This window comes from Bos indicus x Bos taurus, chromosome 3, assembly GCF_003369695.1.
Source record: "Bos indicus x Bos taurus breed Angus x Brahman F1 hybrid chromosome 3, Bos_hybrid_MaternalHap_v2.0, whole genome shotgun sequence".
NCBI lineage: Eukaryota > Metazoa > Chordata > Mammalia > Artiodactyla > Bovidae > Bos > Bos indicus x Bos taurus.
In genome coordinates this window covers 112,769,661-112,788,843 of record NC_040078.1, presented here as the reverse complement: position 1 = coordinate 112,788,843, position 19,183 = coordinate 112,769,661, and the positions used below count along the sequence as shown (strand labels likewise).

At 46.1% G+C, this 19,183-nt stretch overlaps 1 protein-coding gene across 6 annotated transcripts in view; it reads left to right on the top strand.

Annotated features, from left to right (window-relative positions):
• NGEF (neuronal guanine nucleotide exchange factor) overlaps positions 1-19,183 on the top strand; it is a 128,187-nt gene that overhangs the window by 80,565 nt on the left and 28,439 nt on the right. For all 6 annotated transcript variants that reach the window (XM_027537943.1, XM_027537940.1, XM_027537942.1 and 3 more), the window contains 2 exons: positions 188-330; positions 6,059-6,354. In XM_027537943.1, coding sequence (XP_027393744.1) covers positions 188-330; positions 6,059-6,354 — 439 coding nt within the window. The remainder of the gene's footprint in view (positions 1-187; positions 331-6,058; positions 6,355-19,183) is intronic.

Genomic DNA, 19,183 nt, shown 5'->3' with positions numbered 1-19,183 from the left:
CCCTGGTGTGGTGACAAAAAGGGCCTGTGGAGCGCGCTCGGCCGGGAGGGGCGGCGGCGGCTGCGGCCGCTCGGCCTGGACAACCCGGGCAGAGTCCAGCTGGCCAGGGCCGCCCGTGCGGACGCCTCTCGCGGGCTGGCCGAGGTGGGTCGCTGCTTAAAAATAACACGCCCTGCCCCTCCTACAGCGAGTCGTCCTCTACCCCAGGAAATGGGGCTACGCCCGAGGAGTTCCCGGCCCTCGCAGACAGCCCCACCACGCTCACCGAGGCCTTGCAGATGATCCACCCTATTCCCGCCGACTCCTGGAGAAACCTCATTGAACAAATAGGTGGGTGTCTCTGGCGGTGGCGCGGCGTCACTGGGGGGAAACGGGGAGCTCCTGGTGGGCTCCGGGTTCCCCTGCTCCTGGAATGCAGTTGCGTTTCACCTGGGCAAAACGCACCTGACGAGGAAGGTTATTAACGTATTTGGCTCTAATGGTTCCATAGACAAAACTGCCGCATGTTACTAGTAAGCTGTATAATTGGGCTTGAGCAAATGTGTTTCTTTCCTGCTCCCTTGGACAGGTGTACTTGCCCAGCTCTTTCCTGGGCGAGGAGGGCTCTCTGTCCTCTTATCTCTTCTGCCAGCACGTCCAGGGGTGAAGTGCTTCTGGGCCGTGCAGGAGGGAGGGCTCGGTGAGCCACCCTGGCCATCCCAGGGGCCTGGGGTAGACCTGGAAAGAGAGAGGAGTCTGCAGGGGGCGGGGGTGCGGGCACGGGTCTGTGCAGACAGTCAGGCTGACTGGAGCCATTCTGGAAGGAGAAGCAGTGACCAACTTTGCTCCCGGGAGGAGAGGTACAGTAGAGAGAAGCCTCAGAGGCCCCCACCCTCACTCCACGGGTTAGGGAGAGAAGCCTGGTTCCACCTGCCTGTCCAGAGTGTGGCTGGAAGTCTGGGGCACAGCCTGCCTGTCCAGCTGCCACACAGCTGCAGCTGAGACTCTGTGAAAGCAGATGGTGGAGTGAGAAGGCGTGGCGTCCCAAGAACCCAACCACTTTCATTTAAAAGTCAAGAACTGTCGATGACGTCGAACTAGTTCTCATTGTCCTCACCAGAGGGGGCCGTGAGTGGGTAACGAGGGGAACGGGATGGCCTTGAGATCTTTTCTGCTCTTTGGTGTTGTCAGAGGAGAGTTTATTCATTGGAATTAAAATTTTGACTTGAAAATGTCCTTCCCTAAATTGATCATCATTGTCCCTCATGCCAAACACTTGGGCAGACACAAAATGTCTCTGGTAGAAGGGGGCTTCCTTTGCCCTGGGACACCAGCGTTTAGGAGACTTTTCAGGCAAGTTCCCTCCTCCCCTGGCTGGGGTTTTTCTGGACTGAACCCTGGGAGGAGCCGAGCCCCTGCAAAGCTGAGGGTGGAGCACTACAGTTAAGCCTCGCCAGACTCCAGGGATTTTGTTCCCAGCCCCCTGCATGTGGGGCTGGGTGGTGGTGGCTTTTCCCTTTGTTTGCTGGGGCAAATGGAGAGGCGCTGTTCTGAGGACAGGCACCCACGAAAATCCTTTTGTCCCACCTTGGTCACGTTGCCCTTTATAGCCAGGAGGGCCACTGCGGCCTCAGCATACGCTGGGAGCCTTGACTCCCACCCTCTAGAAAGGGATATCTCTGGCTAGGATCAACGTCAGAACTAGGAAGGAAATCGGGGTGGGGGTGGGGAGATCCGTGCCTCGAATCACGGAGAGAGAGGCTCCCTTCTGCAGTGTGGGCGTGCGGAGACCTCCTTCCTGGAGAGCCAGTGGCATCAGCTCAAGGCTGGGAGTTGGAAGCCCTGAACTGGGGTACTGCGCTCCTCCTGGCCCTGGGTTTCCTGCTGTGGTGAACAGTGGAGACTGACATCCTCAGGCGTTTCTCCCACCATGGGCTGGTGTCATGGTGAATATGTGTTTCCGGCTTCTGGGCTGGATCCTGGGTAGGTGCTCAACAGATGTGCTGAACACGCAGGGACAAGGCTGCCTCCTTCTCACATCCTTCGTCCTCGACTTGAGGCCTATGCCAAGCAGATTCCTACAAGAGGCCAGCTGCTCCCACTTAGCTCAGTGAATGAAGGGGATTCTTTGCCAGGTATCAGGAGAGGACAACATGTTCCTAAAGATGCAGAGTTAAGAGGGGAGGAAAGTGGGAAGACGCTGGGCAATTATGCACCACTGTGTTGGACTGAGGTGGCTCCCACTCAGGCCAGGACAGAATGATGCCAGGACTGTGTGTGGCGTGGTATACAGTTGTCATTGCTGGTGGCCCTGAAGATCATAGACCCCGAGGCCCTGTGATTGTGCGTGTGTGTGTTTGCATGTGCACACGTGCGTGTGTGTCCTGTGGTTGTCTCTGCTGCTGCTGCTAAGTCGCTTCAGTCATGTCCGACTCTGTGCGACCCCAGAGATGGCAGCCCCCCGGGCTCCCCCGTCCCTGGGATTCTCCAGGCAAGAACATTGGAGTGGGTTGCCATTTCCTTCTCCAGTGCATGAAAGTGAAAAGTGAAAGTGAAGTCGCTCAGTCATGTCCGACTCTTAGTGACCCCATGGACTGCAGCTCACCAGGCTCCTCCGTCCATGGGATTTTCTAGGCAAGAGAACTGGAGTGGGGTGCCATTGCCTTCCTCTGGCACCTAGCAAATGCTTGGGGCCTAGGAGGTCCTCACTAAAAATTAAAATTCCCTGCCCTTTGGAAGTTTCTATCTGAAGAATTCAAAGAAAAAAAAAGAAAAGATTCTCTTCAAAAAGAAAGATTTTGAAGGACTCCAGGAGCCTTGCTTATCCTCCTTCTGCAGGGCAGCATGGCCAGCCCGATACAGATCATTTTAATTAGGAGAGATGAGAACTGAGCCTTCTAATTCTGCTTGGATATAATTCCAGGTGCAGGCTTTTACAGGTAAAGTTAACTTTGCTAAATGAATGTACAAAATTGAAAAACATGATGCATCAGCAGTATATCTCAGATACAAAACTTTGGTCAGCTAATCTAGTTCTTCAGTCACGTCTACTTTGTTTCTATTGTAATCTGAATTTTAAGGCCAATAAAAATAAACACATTACCAAAAAAAAATGGTTACACAGTGTGTCAGATAATCCTTTGTAATCACAGTAACTCCAGGAAAACTGGTACTTAAATTCAAGTGCTGAAGGCTTCAGAAAGAAGTATAAAGTTTTAAGAAAATGCTAAAAATTACTTGTATTGGGAGTCTTTGGCTGAGTGTACTAGAATATCCAGCTTAAAAGAAAATGACATGAAAGAATGAAAGTATTCTGTTTTAATGGGTCTAGGAATGAGGAAGAAAGTTCTTGAGTTGGTTCAAGTCAAACAATCACCTAGCTGCTTTCTCTCCTCCATTCTTAGCATTTGGGCTTCATGTCACCAGATGGCTGCCATAGCTCCATGCCTCACATTCTCAAGCAGCCACATATAAAAACCAATAAATAAATAAAAGCAGCTTGTCCAGGGATCAAACCCATGTCCTCTGTATTGGCAGGCAAATTCTTAACCACTGGACCACCAGGGAAGTTCCCCTGGTTTCTTTCAGTTCAGTTCAGTCGCTCAGTTGCTCTTTGCGACCCCATGAATCGCAGCATGCCAAGCCTCCCTGTCCATCACCAACTCCCGGAGTTCACTCAAACTCACGTCCATCGAGTCGGTGATGCCATCCAGCCATCTCATCCTCTGTCATCCCCTTCTCCTTCTGCCCCCAATCTCTCCCAGCATCAGAGTCTTTTCTTTTAAACCTCCATAAAAATAGTATTGAAATCACAGAAGATTAATTGATACAATGTTGCCAACAATAGTTATGTCTTATGCTCATCACTGAACCGTTTGTGTAGTGACTTTAAACCTCTACCATTACAGTTCAATCTGCGTTGCATTTAGCATAGATTTAGATTTTCTTTTTCATTGCTTTGTCAGATTAACTCCTTGTTGTAATCTGCTAGATTCTAATGTAAAATCACATAATTTTTTTTAAGTAAAGCTATACTAATCATAAAGGATGTATAATTTAGCATTATGGAGCATAAGAAGCCAAGTAATTTAACCCACACATAATTTATTGGGTTCCTATTATTTATAAACTATGAATATAATTTATCCAGCCATTTTTCAGGATTTAGAAGAGGGTCTGTTTTTCCTTTCCTTTTTTCTTCAGGTTAGATGTACTTAGCAATTAAAGAAGGAATAATAGGTAATATTTATATTGCATTGCATGAGAAAGTGCTTTACAAGTAGTACACTTATCCAGCTTAAAAAAGTATTAAGAATAATTATTAGAATATTCTACTTAATTAGAATAATTAATATTCTAATATTCTAAGTATTATTCTAACTTATCCCTGTTAGAACTTTCCCAGGAAAATCATCTTTTTTGGGGGGGTGGGGGCAGTTTGTGCCATATCTTAGCTGTGGCACACAGGATCTTTGATATTTGTTGCGGCACGTGGGATCTAGTTCCCTGACCAGGAATTGAACCCGGGCCCCCTGATTGAGAGAGCAGAGTCATAGCCACTGGACCACCAGGGAGGTCCCCATCTTTGTTTTTATAGATAGGAATATCAAGGGCGCCAGCTGCTCTCCCAGGCTCCAGACGAGTCCAGCTGCCCACCGGTTCTCTCCACCTGCTTAGCCATCAGGTGGACTTGCATCTCTCCACCACCCTATCCCCAGTCAGACCCTCCTCCCACGTTCCCCATCTCCTGAACAGGGCCACCAGACCTCCCCTGCCAACTAGTCACCTGAATATCACTCGTTGCCCAGCACCAGCCAATCACCAGGCCCCGTCTTACACCTTGTAACTATCCCTGGATCAGGCACACGGCCCCATCCTTCCCCCACCACGGTGTGCGGGCCTGCATCACGGCTCCCCTGGAGAATGGGCATGGCTTCTTTCTTCCCGTCCGAGGGCCTCCTACGATGTAGACCAGAGCTGCTTGCCTAAGGGGCTTCCCCTCCCTGGGGCTTGCCTTTTGCCCACAGGATAGATAAAACCCTTGGGTAACCCTCTTCTCTTCCCAGCCTCATTGCCAGCAGGGCAGCCCCGCCTCCCCTCTCCCTGGGCCGGGAGCCTTCTTGCCCCTGAAACTTTCTGCTGCTCCTCTGTGGGGAGACCATCCCTCGCCCTGTGGCCAGGACATCCGAAAAGGAATTTTTCCCCATGGAGGTGCTGCATTTTTACTGACTCCTCTGTACCCCTAAATCTCCTTGGAGACTCAGAAGGCACTTATTTCAGATCAGGGAAGTAAATCTAAAAGTACGAAAGAAAAAAAAAAAGGAATGTTTCCCTTTTGAATCATAAGGTTGGTGAAATATTGGTTTTTTTTTTCCTTCAAAATGAGAATTTACAACGACTCCCATTTCACCGATGAATAGACTTGAGTTTTAATACTGAAGCATTTAAGGCTTTGAGAAGCGTCCTGCTGGGATGCTGAAACATAATCAGGCTATTTCCATTGACTCTGTACACGTTGGTTATTAACATGACAAGTTCTAGATCCTTGTTGTTTGCTGGTTATAGATGTGAGAAGCATTTATTTGTGCGACTGGATTTTGATTCTATTCAGTGATTTCTTTATTCCTTGTTAGAAAGAAAAAATAAACTTATGTGTGCAGATCCTTCCCAAGAAATGAAGACAGTGGCAGTTCGTTCAGTGGCCCTTCCCTGAGACCTGTGGGGGTCTGGCTTTCTTTGTGTTTTCATAGGCAAAGCATTTATTTGCCCTTGATCCCTGGTGGCTCAGATGGTAAAGTATCTGCCTGCCATGCAGGAGACCTGGGTTCGATCCTTGGGTCAGGAAGATCCCCTGGAGAAGGGACTGGCAACCCACTCCAGTATTCTTGCCTGGAGAATCCCATGGACAGAGGAGCCTGGCGGGCTACAGTCCATGGGGTCACAAAGAGTCAGACAGGACTGAGCGACTGACACTTTAACTCTTTCACTTTCAGGAGTCAAAAGCTGTGACTTAGCGATTCGGAAAGCTCCGTATCTGAAATCTCTATCGTGTCTTCAAAACGGTTTGATTTGATTTCAGGGCTCCTGTATCAGGAATACCGAGATAAATCAACTCTCCAAGAGATTGAGACCAGGAGGCAACAGGATGCAGAAATACAAGGTGCTGCTGACGGGTGCCCATCCAGCGAGGAGGCTCCAGAGGAAGATGAAGGGGAGGAGGAGGAACCAGCAAGCCCACCTGAGAGGAAGGCCCTGCCCCAGATCTGCCTGCTCAGCAACCCCCACTCGAGATTCAACCTCTGGCAGGATCTCCCGGAGATTCAGAGCAGCGGGGTGCTGGACATCCTCCAGCCGGAGGAGATCAGGCTGCAAGAGGTAACAGGCTGCCCGGGGTGAGAGCTTCCGGTCAGAACGAACGGGTGTTTTAACCAGCGTGGGTGAGGCATTCTCTCTGGGGTGAGGCTGGTTCATCAGAGGAGTTACTGGCAGGGTACCTCTATCCCCGACATGCAGGAAAATTCACATTATTTCACATGCGTGGGTGCGTGCCACTTCACTTCAGTCGTGTCCAACTCTGTGCGACCCGATGGTTGGTCCCCAGAGGAACCCGCCGGGCTCCTCTGTCCATGGGGTTCTCCAGGCAAGAATGCTAGAGTGGGTTGCCATTTCCTCCTGCAGGGGATCTTCCTCTCCCAGGGATCGAACCCACGTCTCTTAAGTCTCCTGCATTGGCAGGCAGGTTCTTTACCGCTGGCACCACTGGGGAAGCACAGGCAACAAAAACTACCTAGTTAGCTCCTAGGATAGCTCAACCCCGGTGTTGAGTGTTCTCCACGTTGTTGTTTCTGTAGACAGGAAGACTGCATTCTCTAAACTCTTGCTTGTTATTGTGGAGAATCTCCATGGCACGTGTGAGCATCGATACGGTGCTGAATTCATTGTGACCGTGAACTGGATCTATTCATCTGTGCCTTACTTTTCACTTGCACGTCTTTATTTCGAATTTTTGCCTGAACCTTGGGTGAGTGGGGCTCTGAAAGCCCTCAGCATATCCACCCCTCCTGAAATGGCGTGGAAATCTAGGACTTGTGTCTCTTCTTGAGCCTTCATCCGATGGTTCAGGCAGACTCTGCCTGTGAGGTAGGCTGAGGCAGGATCACAGAATCACTTAATAGTTTGTGGCTAACAGGGAGAAATAATCCATAAAACACGAACAATAATAGAAGTGAGAAGCTAAGACATGTAGGTGTTGGATATATATATATATATAGTCATATATGTATATATAGCTTTATATACAGAGAGTTGGATCAGTTCTTTTAAGATTTTTTTAATGTGGTCTGTTTTTAAAGTCTTTAATGAATTTCCTACAATGCTGCTTCCATTTAATGTTTTGGGTTTTTGGCTATGAGGCCTGTGGGTTCTCAGCTGCTCCACCAGGGGTCGAACCTGCACCCTTTGCATTAGAAGGCAAAGTCTTAACCACTGGACTGCCAGGGAAGTCCCTGTTCAATCCAGCTCAGTCATCTTTATCCTCTCACACCCGTTTCCCCAGTCTCCCCACTCACATGCTCCTTCAAGCCCGCCCTTGAGCTTGTTCCTAGTCTCAGTCCTGACTGTCTTTAGCTCTTGGCTCGCCAGTGCGAGATTCTGTAGAAACGTTCGTTCTTCTCATTTATTTAAAAGGCACAACTGCAAACTGTGCACACACGTAATGGCCAAGGCTGAGACCAGCCCCCGACCAGGTTCGTCAGACGCAGGCTCGGGTGGTATGATGCCTTTGTTCCTTGAGAAGCTTTGATGACGCTCGATTTTTGAAGCGCCACCCAGGGTCCACTGCGTCCTGCCCAGCAGACTCAGGAGAGATGGTTTTAGCGTCTGACACCACTTGTGACTCATGAGCATTTGTAAGCAAGGCCACAGGAGTTTTTTTTTTTTTTTTAATGAAACTGATGTTAGTAGTGTCTAGTCATCCTATGGGACTCCTCCCAGCTTCTCACAGGATACTGGTGAGACGACATAAAGAACCACGTGCCCCACCAGAAGCGAAGATGCATGGTCAGGAGATCTCCACGAGGCAGGTGGAGCTGGACTGAGGAAATCCCAGCAGGCTTTGCCACCCAAAGCAACCATGTGGAAGGTTCTAGAACCCAGGGAGAAGCCCCCTGCAGGTGGCCATCCCTCCTACCTGAGAGACCCAGGGGCTCCACCACTGTAGACAGAGCCACCATCACTCACCTTTTTTTCCTTCCAGTTTTATTTGAGATGTAATCGACACACTTCACTGTATAAGTGTAAGGTGTATGATTTGACTTCCACACATCATGAAATAATGACCCCAGTAGTTGTTGTTCATCGCTAAGCTGTTTCTGACTCTTCGTGACCCCGTGGACTACAGAACGCCAGGCTTCCTTGTCCTTCACCATCTCCCATAGTTTGCTCATATTCATGTCCATTGAGTCTGTGACGCTATCTAACCATCTCATCATCCTCTGCCACTCCCTTCTCCTTTTGCCTTCAACCTTTCCCAGCATCGGGGTCGATTCCAATTAGTCGGCTCTTCGCATCAGGTGGCCAGAGTATTGGAGCTTCAGCTTCAGCATCAGTCTTTCCAGTGTATGTTCAGGGTTGGGAAATTCCCTTTAGGATTGACTGGTTTGATTTGCCTGCTGTTCAAGGGACTCTCAAGAGTCTTATACAGCCCAATTCGAAAGCATCATTTCTTCAGCATTCAGCTTTCTTTGACCCCTCTGGTGGCTTAGACAGTAAAGCGTCTGCCTGCAATGTGGGAGACCCGGGTTCAATCCCTGGGTCAGGAAGATCCCCTGGAGAAGGAAATGGCAACCCCCTCCAGTACTCTTGCCTGGAAAATTCCTTGGACTGTGGAGCCTGGTAGGCTACAGTCATGGAGTTGCAAAGAGTCAGACACGACTGAGCGACTTCGCTTTCTTTCTTTTCAGCCTTCTTTATGTTCCAACTCTCACATCCATACATGACTACTGGAAAACCACAGCTTTGGTTCTGTATGGACTTTGGATAGCAAAGTGATAGCTCTGCTTTTTAACACGCTGTCTAGGTTTGTCATAGCTTTTCTTGCAAGCAGCAAGCATGTTTCAATTCCATGCCTGCAGTCACTGTCCACAGTGATTTTGGAGCCCAAGAAAATAAAATCTGCCACTGTTTCCACTTTTTCCCCATCTATTTGCCATGAAGTGATAGGAATGGATGCCATGATCTTCGTTTTTTGAATGTTGAGTTTAAAGCCAACTTTTTCACTCTCCTCTTTCACCTTCATCAAGAAGCCTTTAGTTCCTCTTTGCTTTATGCCATAATGGTGGTGTCTTCTGTATATCTGAGGTTGTTATTTCTCCTGGCAATCTTGATTCTAGCTTGTGATTCATTCAGCTCCGCATTTCACATGATGTGCTCTGCATATAAGCTAAATAAGCGGGGTGATGATATATAGCCTGGACATACTCCTTTCCCAATTGTGAACTAGTCTGTTGTTCCATGTCAGATTCTAACTGTTGCTTCTTGACCTGCATACAGGTTTCTCAGGAGACAGGTAAGATGGTATGTTAGTCCCATCTCCTTAAGAATTTTCCTCATTTTGTTGTGATCCAGAGTCAAAGGCTTTAGGTAGTCAGTGAAGCAGAAGTTTTTCTGGAATTCTCTTGATTTTTGTATGATCCAGCAAATGTTGGCAATTTGATCTCTGATTCCTCTGTCTTTTCTAAATTCAGCTAGTACATCTGGAAGTTCTTAGTTCTTGTACTCTTGGAGCCTAGCTGGAAGGATTTTGAGCATTACTTTGCTATCATGTAAGATGAGTGCAATTGTACAGCAGTTTGACCATTCTTTGGCATTGCCTTTCTGGAATGAAAACTGACCTCTTCCAGTCCTGTGGCCAAATTTTGGTAAGTTTTCCAAATTTGCTGGCATATTGAATGCAGCACTTTAATAGCATCATCTTTTAGGATTTGAAATACCTCAGCTGGAATTCCATCACCTCCACTAGCTTTGTTTTTAGTAATGCTTCCTAAGGCCCACTGAACTTCACACTCCAGGATGTCTGGCTCTAGGTGAGCGACCACACCATCATGGTTAGCCAAGTCATTAAGACCTTTGCTATACAGTTCTTCTGTGTATTCTTGTCACCTCTTCTTAATCTCTTCTGCTTCTGTTAGTCCATACCATTTCTGCCCTGTATTGTGCCCATCTTTGCATGAAATGTTCCCTTGCTGTCTTCAATTTTCTTGAAGAGATCGCTAGTCCTTCCCATTCTATTGTTTTCCTTTATTTCTTTATATTGTTCAATTAAGAAGGCTTTCTTATTTTTCCTTGCTATTCTCTGGAACTCTGCTTTCAGTTGGGTATATCTTTCCCTTTCTCCTTTGCCTTTCACTTCTCTTCTTTCCTAAGCTATTTGTATGGCCTCCTCAGACAACCACTTTGCCTTCTTCAATTTTTTCCTTTGGGATTGTTTTAGTCACTGCCTGCCTCCTGTACAGTGTTACAAACCTCTGTCCATAGTTCTTCAGGCACTCTGTCTATCAAATCTAATCCCTTGAATCGATTTGTCACTTCCACTGTATAATCATAAGGGATTTGATTTAGGTCATACGTGAATGGTCTAGTGGTTTTCCATACTTTCTTCAATTTCAGTCTGAATTTTGCAATAAGGAGTTCATGATCTGGGCCACAGTCAGCTCCCGGTCTTGTTTTTTTCTGACTGTATAGAACTTCTCAATCTCTGGCTGGAAAGAAAATAATCAATCTGATTTCGGTGTCGACCATCTGGTGATGTCCATGTGTAGAGTCTTCTTTTGTGTTTTTGGAAGAGGGTGTTTGCTATGACCAGTGTGTTCTCTTTGCAAAACTCTATTAGCCTTTGCCCTGCTTCATTTTGTACTCCAAGGCCAAACTTGCCTGTTATTCCAGGTATCTCTTGACTTCATGATTTTGCATTCCAGTTCCCTATGATGAAAAGGACATCTTTCTTTGGTGTTCATTCTAGAAGATCTTGTAGGTCTTCATAGAACCATTCAACTTCAGATTCTTTGGCATCAGTCCTTGAGGTATAGACTCAGATTACTGTGATATTGAATGGTTTGCCTTGGAAATGAGATCATTCTGTTGTTTTTGAGACTGTACCCAAGTGCTGCATTTTGGACTCCTTTGTTGACTATGAGGGCTACTCCATTTCTTCTAAGGGATTCTTGTCCACAGTAGTAGATATGATGGCCATCTGAATTAATTTGCCCACCCCCATCTGTTTTAGCTCACTGCATTCCTAAGATGTCAATGTTCACTCTTGCCATCCCCTGCTTAACCACATCCAACTTACCTTGATTTATGGATCTAACATTCCAGGTTCCTATGCAGGATTGTTCTCTACAACGTCAGACTTGACTTTCACCATCAGACATATCCACAGCTGGAAGTTGTTTCTGCTTTGGCTCAGTCTTTTCTACCGTAGAGTCTGTAGACTCCAAGACTGGGCTGCCTCAGGCCAAACAAATAACAGGGAGGGAGCACGAACCCCACAATCAGCAGAACATTTGATTAAAGATTTGCTGAGCATAGCCCTGCACCAGAGCAAGACCCAGTGTTTCCCCACAGCCAGTCCCTCCTGCCAGGAAACTTGCACAAGCCCCTTCTCATCATCAGAGAGTAGACGGTAAGTTTAGTGGTCCTCTGTCATCTCATTAGATACAACTCTAAAGAAATAAAGAAAAAAATGTTTCCTTACACTGAGAACTCAGGATTTACTCTCTTAACCTTCATATATAACATGTAATTAACAGTAGTGTTAATTATATTTATCATATTATACATTACATCTTATTACTGGAAGTGTGTGCCTTTTGATTGCCTCAGCCAATTCCCTTTCCCCATCCCTGTACTTCATCTCACCCCACCCTGGGCTTGTTAACCGTAGTCTGATCTCTTTTTCTATAAGCTTTTTGTTTTTGATATATAATTAATCTACAACACTGCATTAGCTCCTGTTACACAACGTACTGATTTGGTTCTTCTATACATTTCAGAATGGTCACCTAAAATGTTTTGGCTTACTCTAGTTACAGCATGCCACCATACAGGAGTGTTACATAGGGATTCACTACGGTCTGATTCCCTGGGGGCTCAGACGATAAAGAGTTGGCCTGCAATACGGGAGACCTGGGTTCCATCCCTGGGTAGGGAAGATCCCCTGGAGAACGAAATGGCAACCCACTCCAGTATTCTTGCCGGGGGAATCCCATGGATGGAGGAGCCTGTACAGTCCTGCGGGTCACAGAGAGTCAGACGTGACTGAGCAACTTCACTCCTCTCACTATTCACTGTATTCCCCACCCTGTGCATTTCACACCCAGGGCTCGCTTATTTTTCAACTGGAAATCTGTACCTTTTAATCCCCCTTACCTATTTCTTTCCTTCCCCAACCCTCACCCACTCTATTTTCTGTACGTTTCTATTTTGTTGTGTTTGTTCATTTGTTTCGTTTGTTAGATTCCACGTATAAGTGAATCTTATACACTTACAGTATTTGTCTTTGACTTATTTCACTTACCATAATACTCTCTAGTTCTATCCATGTTGTCTCAAATGGCAAGATTTCATTCTTTCTTATGGCAATTATTCCATAGTGTGTGTGTGTGTATAACATATCTTCTTTATCGGTTCATCTGTTGATGAACACTTAAGTCGCTTCTGTATCTTGGCTGCTGTAAATACTACAGTGAGCATAGAGGTGCAGATATCTTTAGAATTAGTGTTTTTGTTCTCTTCAGATCAATACCCAGGAGTAGAATTGCTGGATCATATGGTAGTTCTATTATTAATTTTTGAGTAATCTCCATACTGTTTTCTACCGTGGCTGAATCGATTTACAGTCCCACTAACAGTGCATGAATGTTCCCTTTTCTCCACATCCTCACCAACACTTGTTACTTGTTGTCTTTTTGATAATAGCTATTTTAACAAGTGTGAAATGACAACTCCCTGTGGTTTTGATTTGCATTTCCCTAATGATCAGTGACGTGGAGCATCTTTTCATGTCTTTGGTCATCTGTGTGTCTTCTCTGGAAAAACATCTATTCAGATCCTCTGCTCAGTGTTTAATCAAGTTGTGTTTTAAAGGTCAGTTGTACGAGCTCCTTGAATACTTTGGATATTAATCCATTATCAGATATATTGTGTGTAGATATCTTTTGCCATCAGTAGGTGGCCTTTTCATTTGTTGAGAGGTTCCTTCACTGGGCAAAAGGTTTTTAGTCTGACGTAGTCCCATGCGTTTGTTTTTGCTTTTGTTTCCCTTGCACCATCCCTAAGTTTGACTTTCATATAAAAGGAATTATACAGTGCAATTTTGCATTTGGCTTTTTTTCACACAGTATTACCATCATGGGCCTTTTTCCTAGTCCTCAAAATAAGGAAAAGTGTCTAGTTTTTGAGAGAATTCTTTTTTCTTTTTTTTACCTTGATAATTAGATAAATAAATTTAAATTACTTTGGAAAGCTTAGAGATAAACCCCAGCAGAACTTAAAACATGGTATAAATCTCTTACAACAACCAGCCAAAAGCAGAGAAAGCAGGGATCTTGTAAGAAAAGGAAAGCAAACAGTAAAAGGTCAGCATAAAAACACAAATGGCATAAAATAAGGTGGCAGAGTTCACAGCAAACATAATTGCTATCACCATGTATGTAAATTGCTTAAATCCTCCATTGAAAGCCAGAAATTATCCAACTGATGAGAAAACTAAACCCATGATATTATCACACAAGTTAGAATTCAGAGCAAGAAAAGTTACCAAAGGAAACAGTGATGTCATTTTGTACAGTTAAAGATTATTGCTTTATTTACAAGTTTTAAAATTAAATAAGATACTCATTAATACATTTTCATTATTTATTTCATTGTTTCATTTTCATTGCAAAATGCAAACCATGTACATTTGTGTGCAGGCCTGGAGGACCAACTGTTTTCACTTTCTCCTGACAAATTAGTCATTACACTCTGTGTGATTTTGGACTTCACAAGTAGACACTTGTGAAGACTCTTAAGTGCAAAATCCTTATCGATCCCTATGATGCTGTCCCCATATTTTACACTTGTTTTATTCAAGAGCAGTTTGATTCTGGTTTTGGTTTTTAGCAACTTGACTTTCACTGACCTCTGAGAGCTTCCTAAAAAGCTTTCATAAAAACTTTCATAAAAACAACTCCCTTTGCACTGAAAATTCTTCAGTTTTTTTCACTTAAGGACATAATTGCAGAACAAGTATGACCGGCTTGAATAAGTTTAAGGACAAGCACAGGGGCTCACAGGTGGTGAGAGAAACCAGGTGGCAAGGGAGGGCGCGGTGGGGGACAGCCTGTGACCGGCCCGCAATGCATCCTCGCAGGAGCATGGGTCACTCAGGGCTTGGTTAGGAGAACCTCTGTGGGCCTGCATCTTCATGCTCCCAGGAGACCACAGCTGTCTAATCAGAAGACCACAGCTGTCCGATCCATCAGTCACTCCGTGCTCAGACACTCAGCCGTGTCCGACTCTTTGAGACCCCTTGGACTGTAGCCTGCCAGGCTCCTCTGTCTGTGGAATTTGTCCAGGCAAGAATACCGGAGTGGGTTGCCATTTCCTCCTCCAGGGGATCTTCCTGACCCAAGGACGGAGCTCACGCCTATTAAATCTCCTGCACTGACAGGTGGCTTCCCCACTACTAGTACCACCTGGGAGCCCCAGCTGTATGATAATACCCAGAAATGTAATTGTGGGTTGAAAGTGAAGTGCGTTTTAGATGATGGTGGTGGTGGTGTGGTGGTTTAGTTAAGTTGCGTCTCACTCTTTGAGACCCCATGGACTGTAGCCTGCCACGTTCCTCTGTCCACGGGATTTCTGGATACTCCCAGTCGACTAAAGAGATGCACAACATGAGAGTTGCAAGTTGTTTTATTTGGGGCAAAATGAGGACTGCAGCCTGAGAGACAGCCCCTCAGATCGCTCTGAGAGCCTGCTCCAGAGAGGCAGTGGGGCAAGGTCAATGTGTAAGATTCTGGTGAAAGAGGAGTTCAGTGCAATCAAGCATTCATTTTACAAAGGCTTTCTGCTAGTCAGGAGGAGCTGATATCATCATGAAAGGATTTAGTGCTTTTCTAGATAGGAGGAGATGCAAGGATTGGGTCATGAAATGAGTTCCTGAAAATATCTAACTATCTAAAGACCCGTTCCACCACATTCCCTGGAGCACAGAGTGCCTCACTCTCCACCCCGAACTCTCTCTGGGGATGTTGAAGGTCAACAGCTGCAGCAGCGCAGGGCTCAGTCTCCACAGAGGCAGATGGCAGATGCCCTTGATGTGCGTGCGTGCATGCATGCTAAGTCACTTCAGTTGTGTCCGATTCTGTGACTCCACGGACTGTAGTCCGCCAGGCTCCTCTGTCCATGGGATTCTCTAGGCAAGAGTACTGTAGCGAGTTGCCATGCCCTCCTCCAGGGGATCTTCCCCACTAGGGATCGAACTCATGTCTCTTACATTTCCTGCATTGGCAGGCACGTTCTTTACCACTAGGGCCACCTGCGAAGCCCTTGTTATTCAGTCGCTGGCAAATGCTCTTGGCAAGTGGCGATTTGTAGTTGACACACCAAATTGCCATTCAAAAGGCAGTTCAAATGTCACACAACTACAGCAAAGAAAGCATATATTCATGCCTTGTTAGCAAACGTCTTGATTTTTGCTCTAATCTGTAGGATGAAAAACCGGGCGTTGTTTTTAACCCACCTGTCCTTGATGACATAAGTTGAGCTTCTCTTCTGTTTTAATGTGTTGAATTGGCTGTGTCAGGTCTTCCCTGTGGCGCATGGGATCTTTCATTGCGGTGCACGGACTCCCTGGTTGTGTCACACAGGCTCAGGAGTGATGGCACACAGGCTTAGTTGCTTCACGACACGTGGGATCTTAGTTCCCCCACCAGGGATCCAGCCAGGGGTGAAGCCCTCATCCGTACACTGCAAGGCAGATTCTTAACCTCTGGACCACCAGGGAAGTCCCCAAGCATCTTTTCTCATGCTCACTGGCTGTTTCCCTTTCTTTGTGAATTGCCTGTTCTTATTCTTTGCCCTTTTTCCTATAGGGTTATCTTTGTTTGTCTTCTTGATGGAAAGCAGGTTTTTACATATTCTGGGTATAATTTGTTTATATGTTTGAAATATTTTCTCCCACAGTAAAAACATGGGGGTGGGTGATATAGCACAGAGTTTATGCATATAAGCGCTAGAGCCCAGCTGCCTGGGTTTGAATCCCGGTTCTGCTACTTCTTAGCTGTGCTGTGCTTAGTTGCTGAGTCTTGTCCGACTGTTTGCAACCCCATGGACTGTAGCCCGCCAGGCTCCTCTGTCCATGGGGATTTTCCAGGCAAGAATACTGGAGTGGGTTGCCATGCCCTCCTCCAGCGGATCTTCCCAACCCAGAGATCAAACCCAGGTCTCCTACATTGCAGGCGGTTTCTTTACCGTCTGAGCCACCAGGGAAGCCCATGAATACTGGAGTGGATAGCCTATCCCTTCTCCAGGGGATCTTCCCGACCCAGAAGTTGGACACATTACGTAACTTCTCGGTGCCTCTGCTTCCTAGTCTGTAAACCTGAGCTCATACACAGGGTTGTGAAGATCAAACGAGTTAGTACAGATAAGGAGCTGGCAGCAGGCTGACGATGCTCAAGCCTTCTTCAGTTGTATCTTTCTCCACTTAAAAATCTTTTCTCATTTTTATAGAACGTCCATCAGTCTTTTTAGTTCATTTAAACCTAATCTTCTGGATGTTGTGTTATATGATTAGGAAGGCCATTTCCAAGAGGTACAGTTTACAGGGACAGGTAACTGTGAGAAAGCCCAAGTAGAGCAGAGTCAGGCAGAGACATGCACGGAAGCTGTCATGCCCACCGCACTGTTTCTGTAAGAGTGGGGCATAGCAGGGACACAAGGGGCCTGAGGACGGGAGTGAGGCTGACTTTAGATATTTTCACTGAACTCTGCCCACTTTGTTAGCCCCCGGTGACACACAGCTCATTAATACCTAACATATGACCAGTCCTCATTGAAACGGGCTGAGTGTATAAAACAAATACCAAATCTTGCAGGCTTGAGACACAGAAAAAGAAAGCAAACTATCTTATCAATCGTTTTTGTATTACACGTTGACTTAATATCCTGGATATATTAGATTAAATAAAATATATTAAAATTTCTTTTGACCTTTTTTTAAATATGATTACTAGAAAACCTTAAATTGTATATGAGACCCACATTATATTTCTATTGGACACAGTGCTCAAAAAAGAGGCAATATTTTATTTCCCAATGTCTGTGCTGCTGCTGCCGCTGCCGCCAAGTCACTTCAGTCGTGTCCGACTCTGTGCGACCACATAGACGGCAGCCCACCAGGCTCCACTGTCCCTGGGATTCTCCAGGCAAGAACACTGGAGTGGGTTGCCATTTCTTTCTCCAATGCATGAAAGTGAAGTCGCTCAGTCGTGTCTGACTCCTAGCGACCCCATGGACTGCAGCCCACCAGGCTCCTCCGTCCATGGGATTTTCCAGGCAAGAGTACTGGAGTGGGGTGCCATTATCTTCTCTGCTCAATGTCTGTAAACACCATTAAAAAGTGGCTGTACATTAAGCCTAAAGAAAAAGCTCAATAAATATTTATTAAAATTGTATAGGTCCTACTGTCTGACTACAATCCAGCAAAACAAGGAAATAAGTTTAAACGATGTAAAAACCTCAAATCAGAAATGTTGGGTTGCCATTTCCTTCTCTGGGGATCTTCCCAACCCAGGGATCAAACCCACGTTGCTTCTGTCTCCTGCATTGACAGGCGGGTTCCTCTCCACTAGCGCCACCCATTTTCACATTAAAAATAAAATCCACAATTATAAAGACGTCAGCACTCCTCTCAGTAATTAGGAGAACTAGGAACATAAAATCAGTAAGGATATAAGAAGAATTGAATGCCCTCAAACCAACTGGAATGAATTAACATTTATAAGGCACTCTACTCAACAGTCAGAGAAGGCAATGGCACCCCACTCCAGTCCTCTTGCCTGGAAAATCCCATGGACAGAGGAGGCTGGTAGGCTGCAGTCCATGGGGTCGCTGAGGGTCAGACATGACTGAGCGACTTCACTTTCACTTTTCACTTTCATGCATTGGAGAAGGAAATGGCAACCCACTCCAGTGTTCTTGCCTGGAGAATCCCGGGGGGGGGGGGGGGCGGGGGGGGAGCCTGGTGGGCTGCTGTCTATGGGGTCGCACAGAGTCGGACATGACTGAAGCGACTTAGCAGCAGCAGCAGCAGCTACTCAACAGTAGCAAAATACACTTTGTTTTTCAAGTGTACTTGAAATATTCACCAAGATAGACCACAGCACATTTTAACAAATTAAAATACTTTAAATCACACAGAGTGTGACCTCACCATAATAGAATTAAACAGAAATCAACGACATAAAGAGAACAGGAAAACCTCCTAGCACTTGGAAATCAAGCAGCACGTTTCTGTGTAATCCCTGAGTTAAAGAGGAAGTCTCCAGGGAAGTTAGAAATGAACGAACTACCCTTCTTCACAGATGGAGAATCTACCAAAAAACAAAACAAAACACAAAACCTCTTAGAACTAATAACAAACACTAGGACTTCCCTGGTGGTCCAGTGGTTAAGAGTCCGCCTTGCAGTGCAGGCGATGCCGGTTCAGTCCCTGGTCCGGGAACTAAGATCCCCCGTATTGCAGGGCTGCTAAGCCTGAGTCACAACTAGAGAAGCCCGCCCGCCACCACTAAGACTCAACACAGGCAAATAAAAAAATAAATATTTTTTAAAAATAGTAAACACTGACTAGAAACACTTAAAACACAATGCCCAGCGCTGGTGTGGAAGCAACTGGAACTCTAATACACTGCTGATTTCAAAATGGCGCAGCTGCTCTGGAGAGTCGCTAACAGCTTCTTATAAAGTGAAACATGCACTTCCCTCCAAGCCGGCGATCCCAATCCTGGCTATTTACCTAGAGCAGTGTCTCCATAGCAACGCTATTGAATTTGGGGCTGCTTCCTCCCTGTTCGGGCATGCTGTCCTTCCTGTTCTTTGCACGTTTAGCACCATCCCTGGCCTCTGCTGCCGGATGCCTGTAGTACCCCTGCCCTGA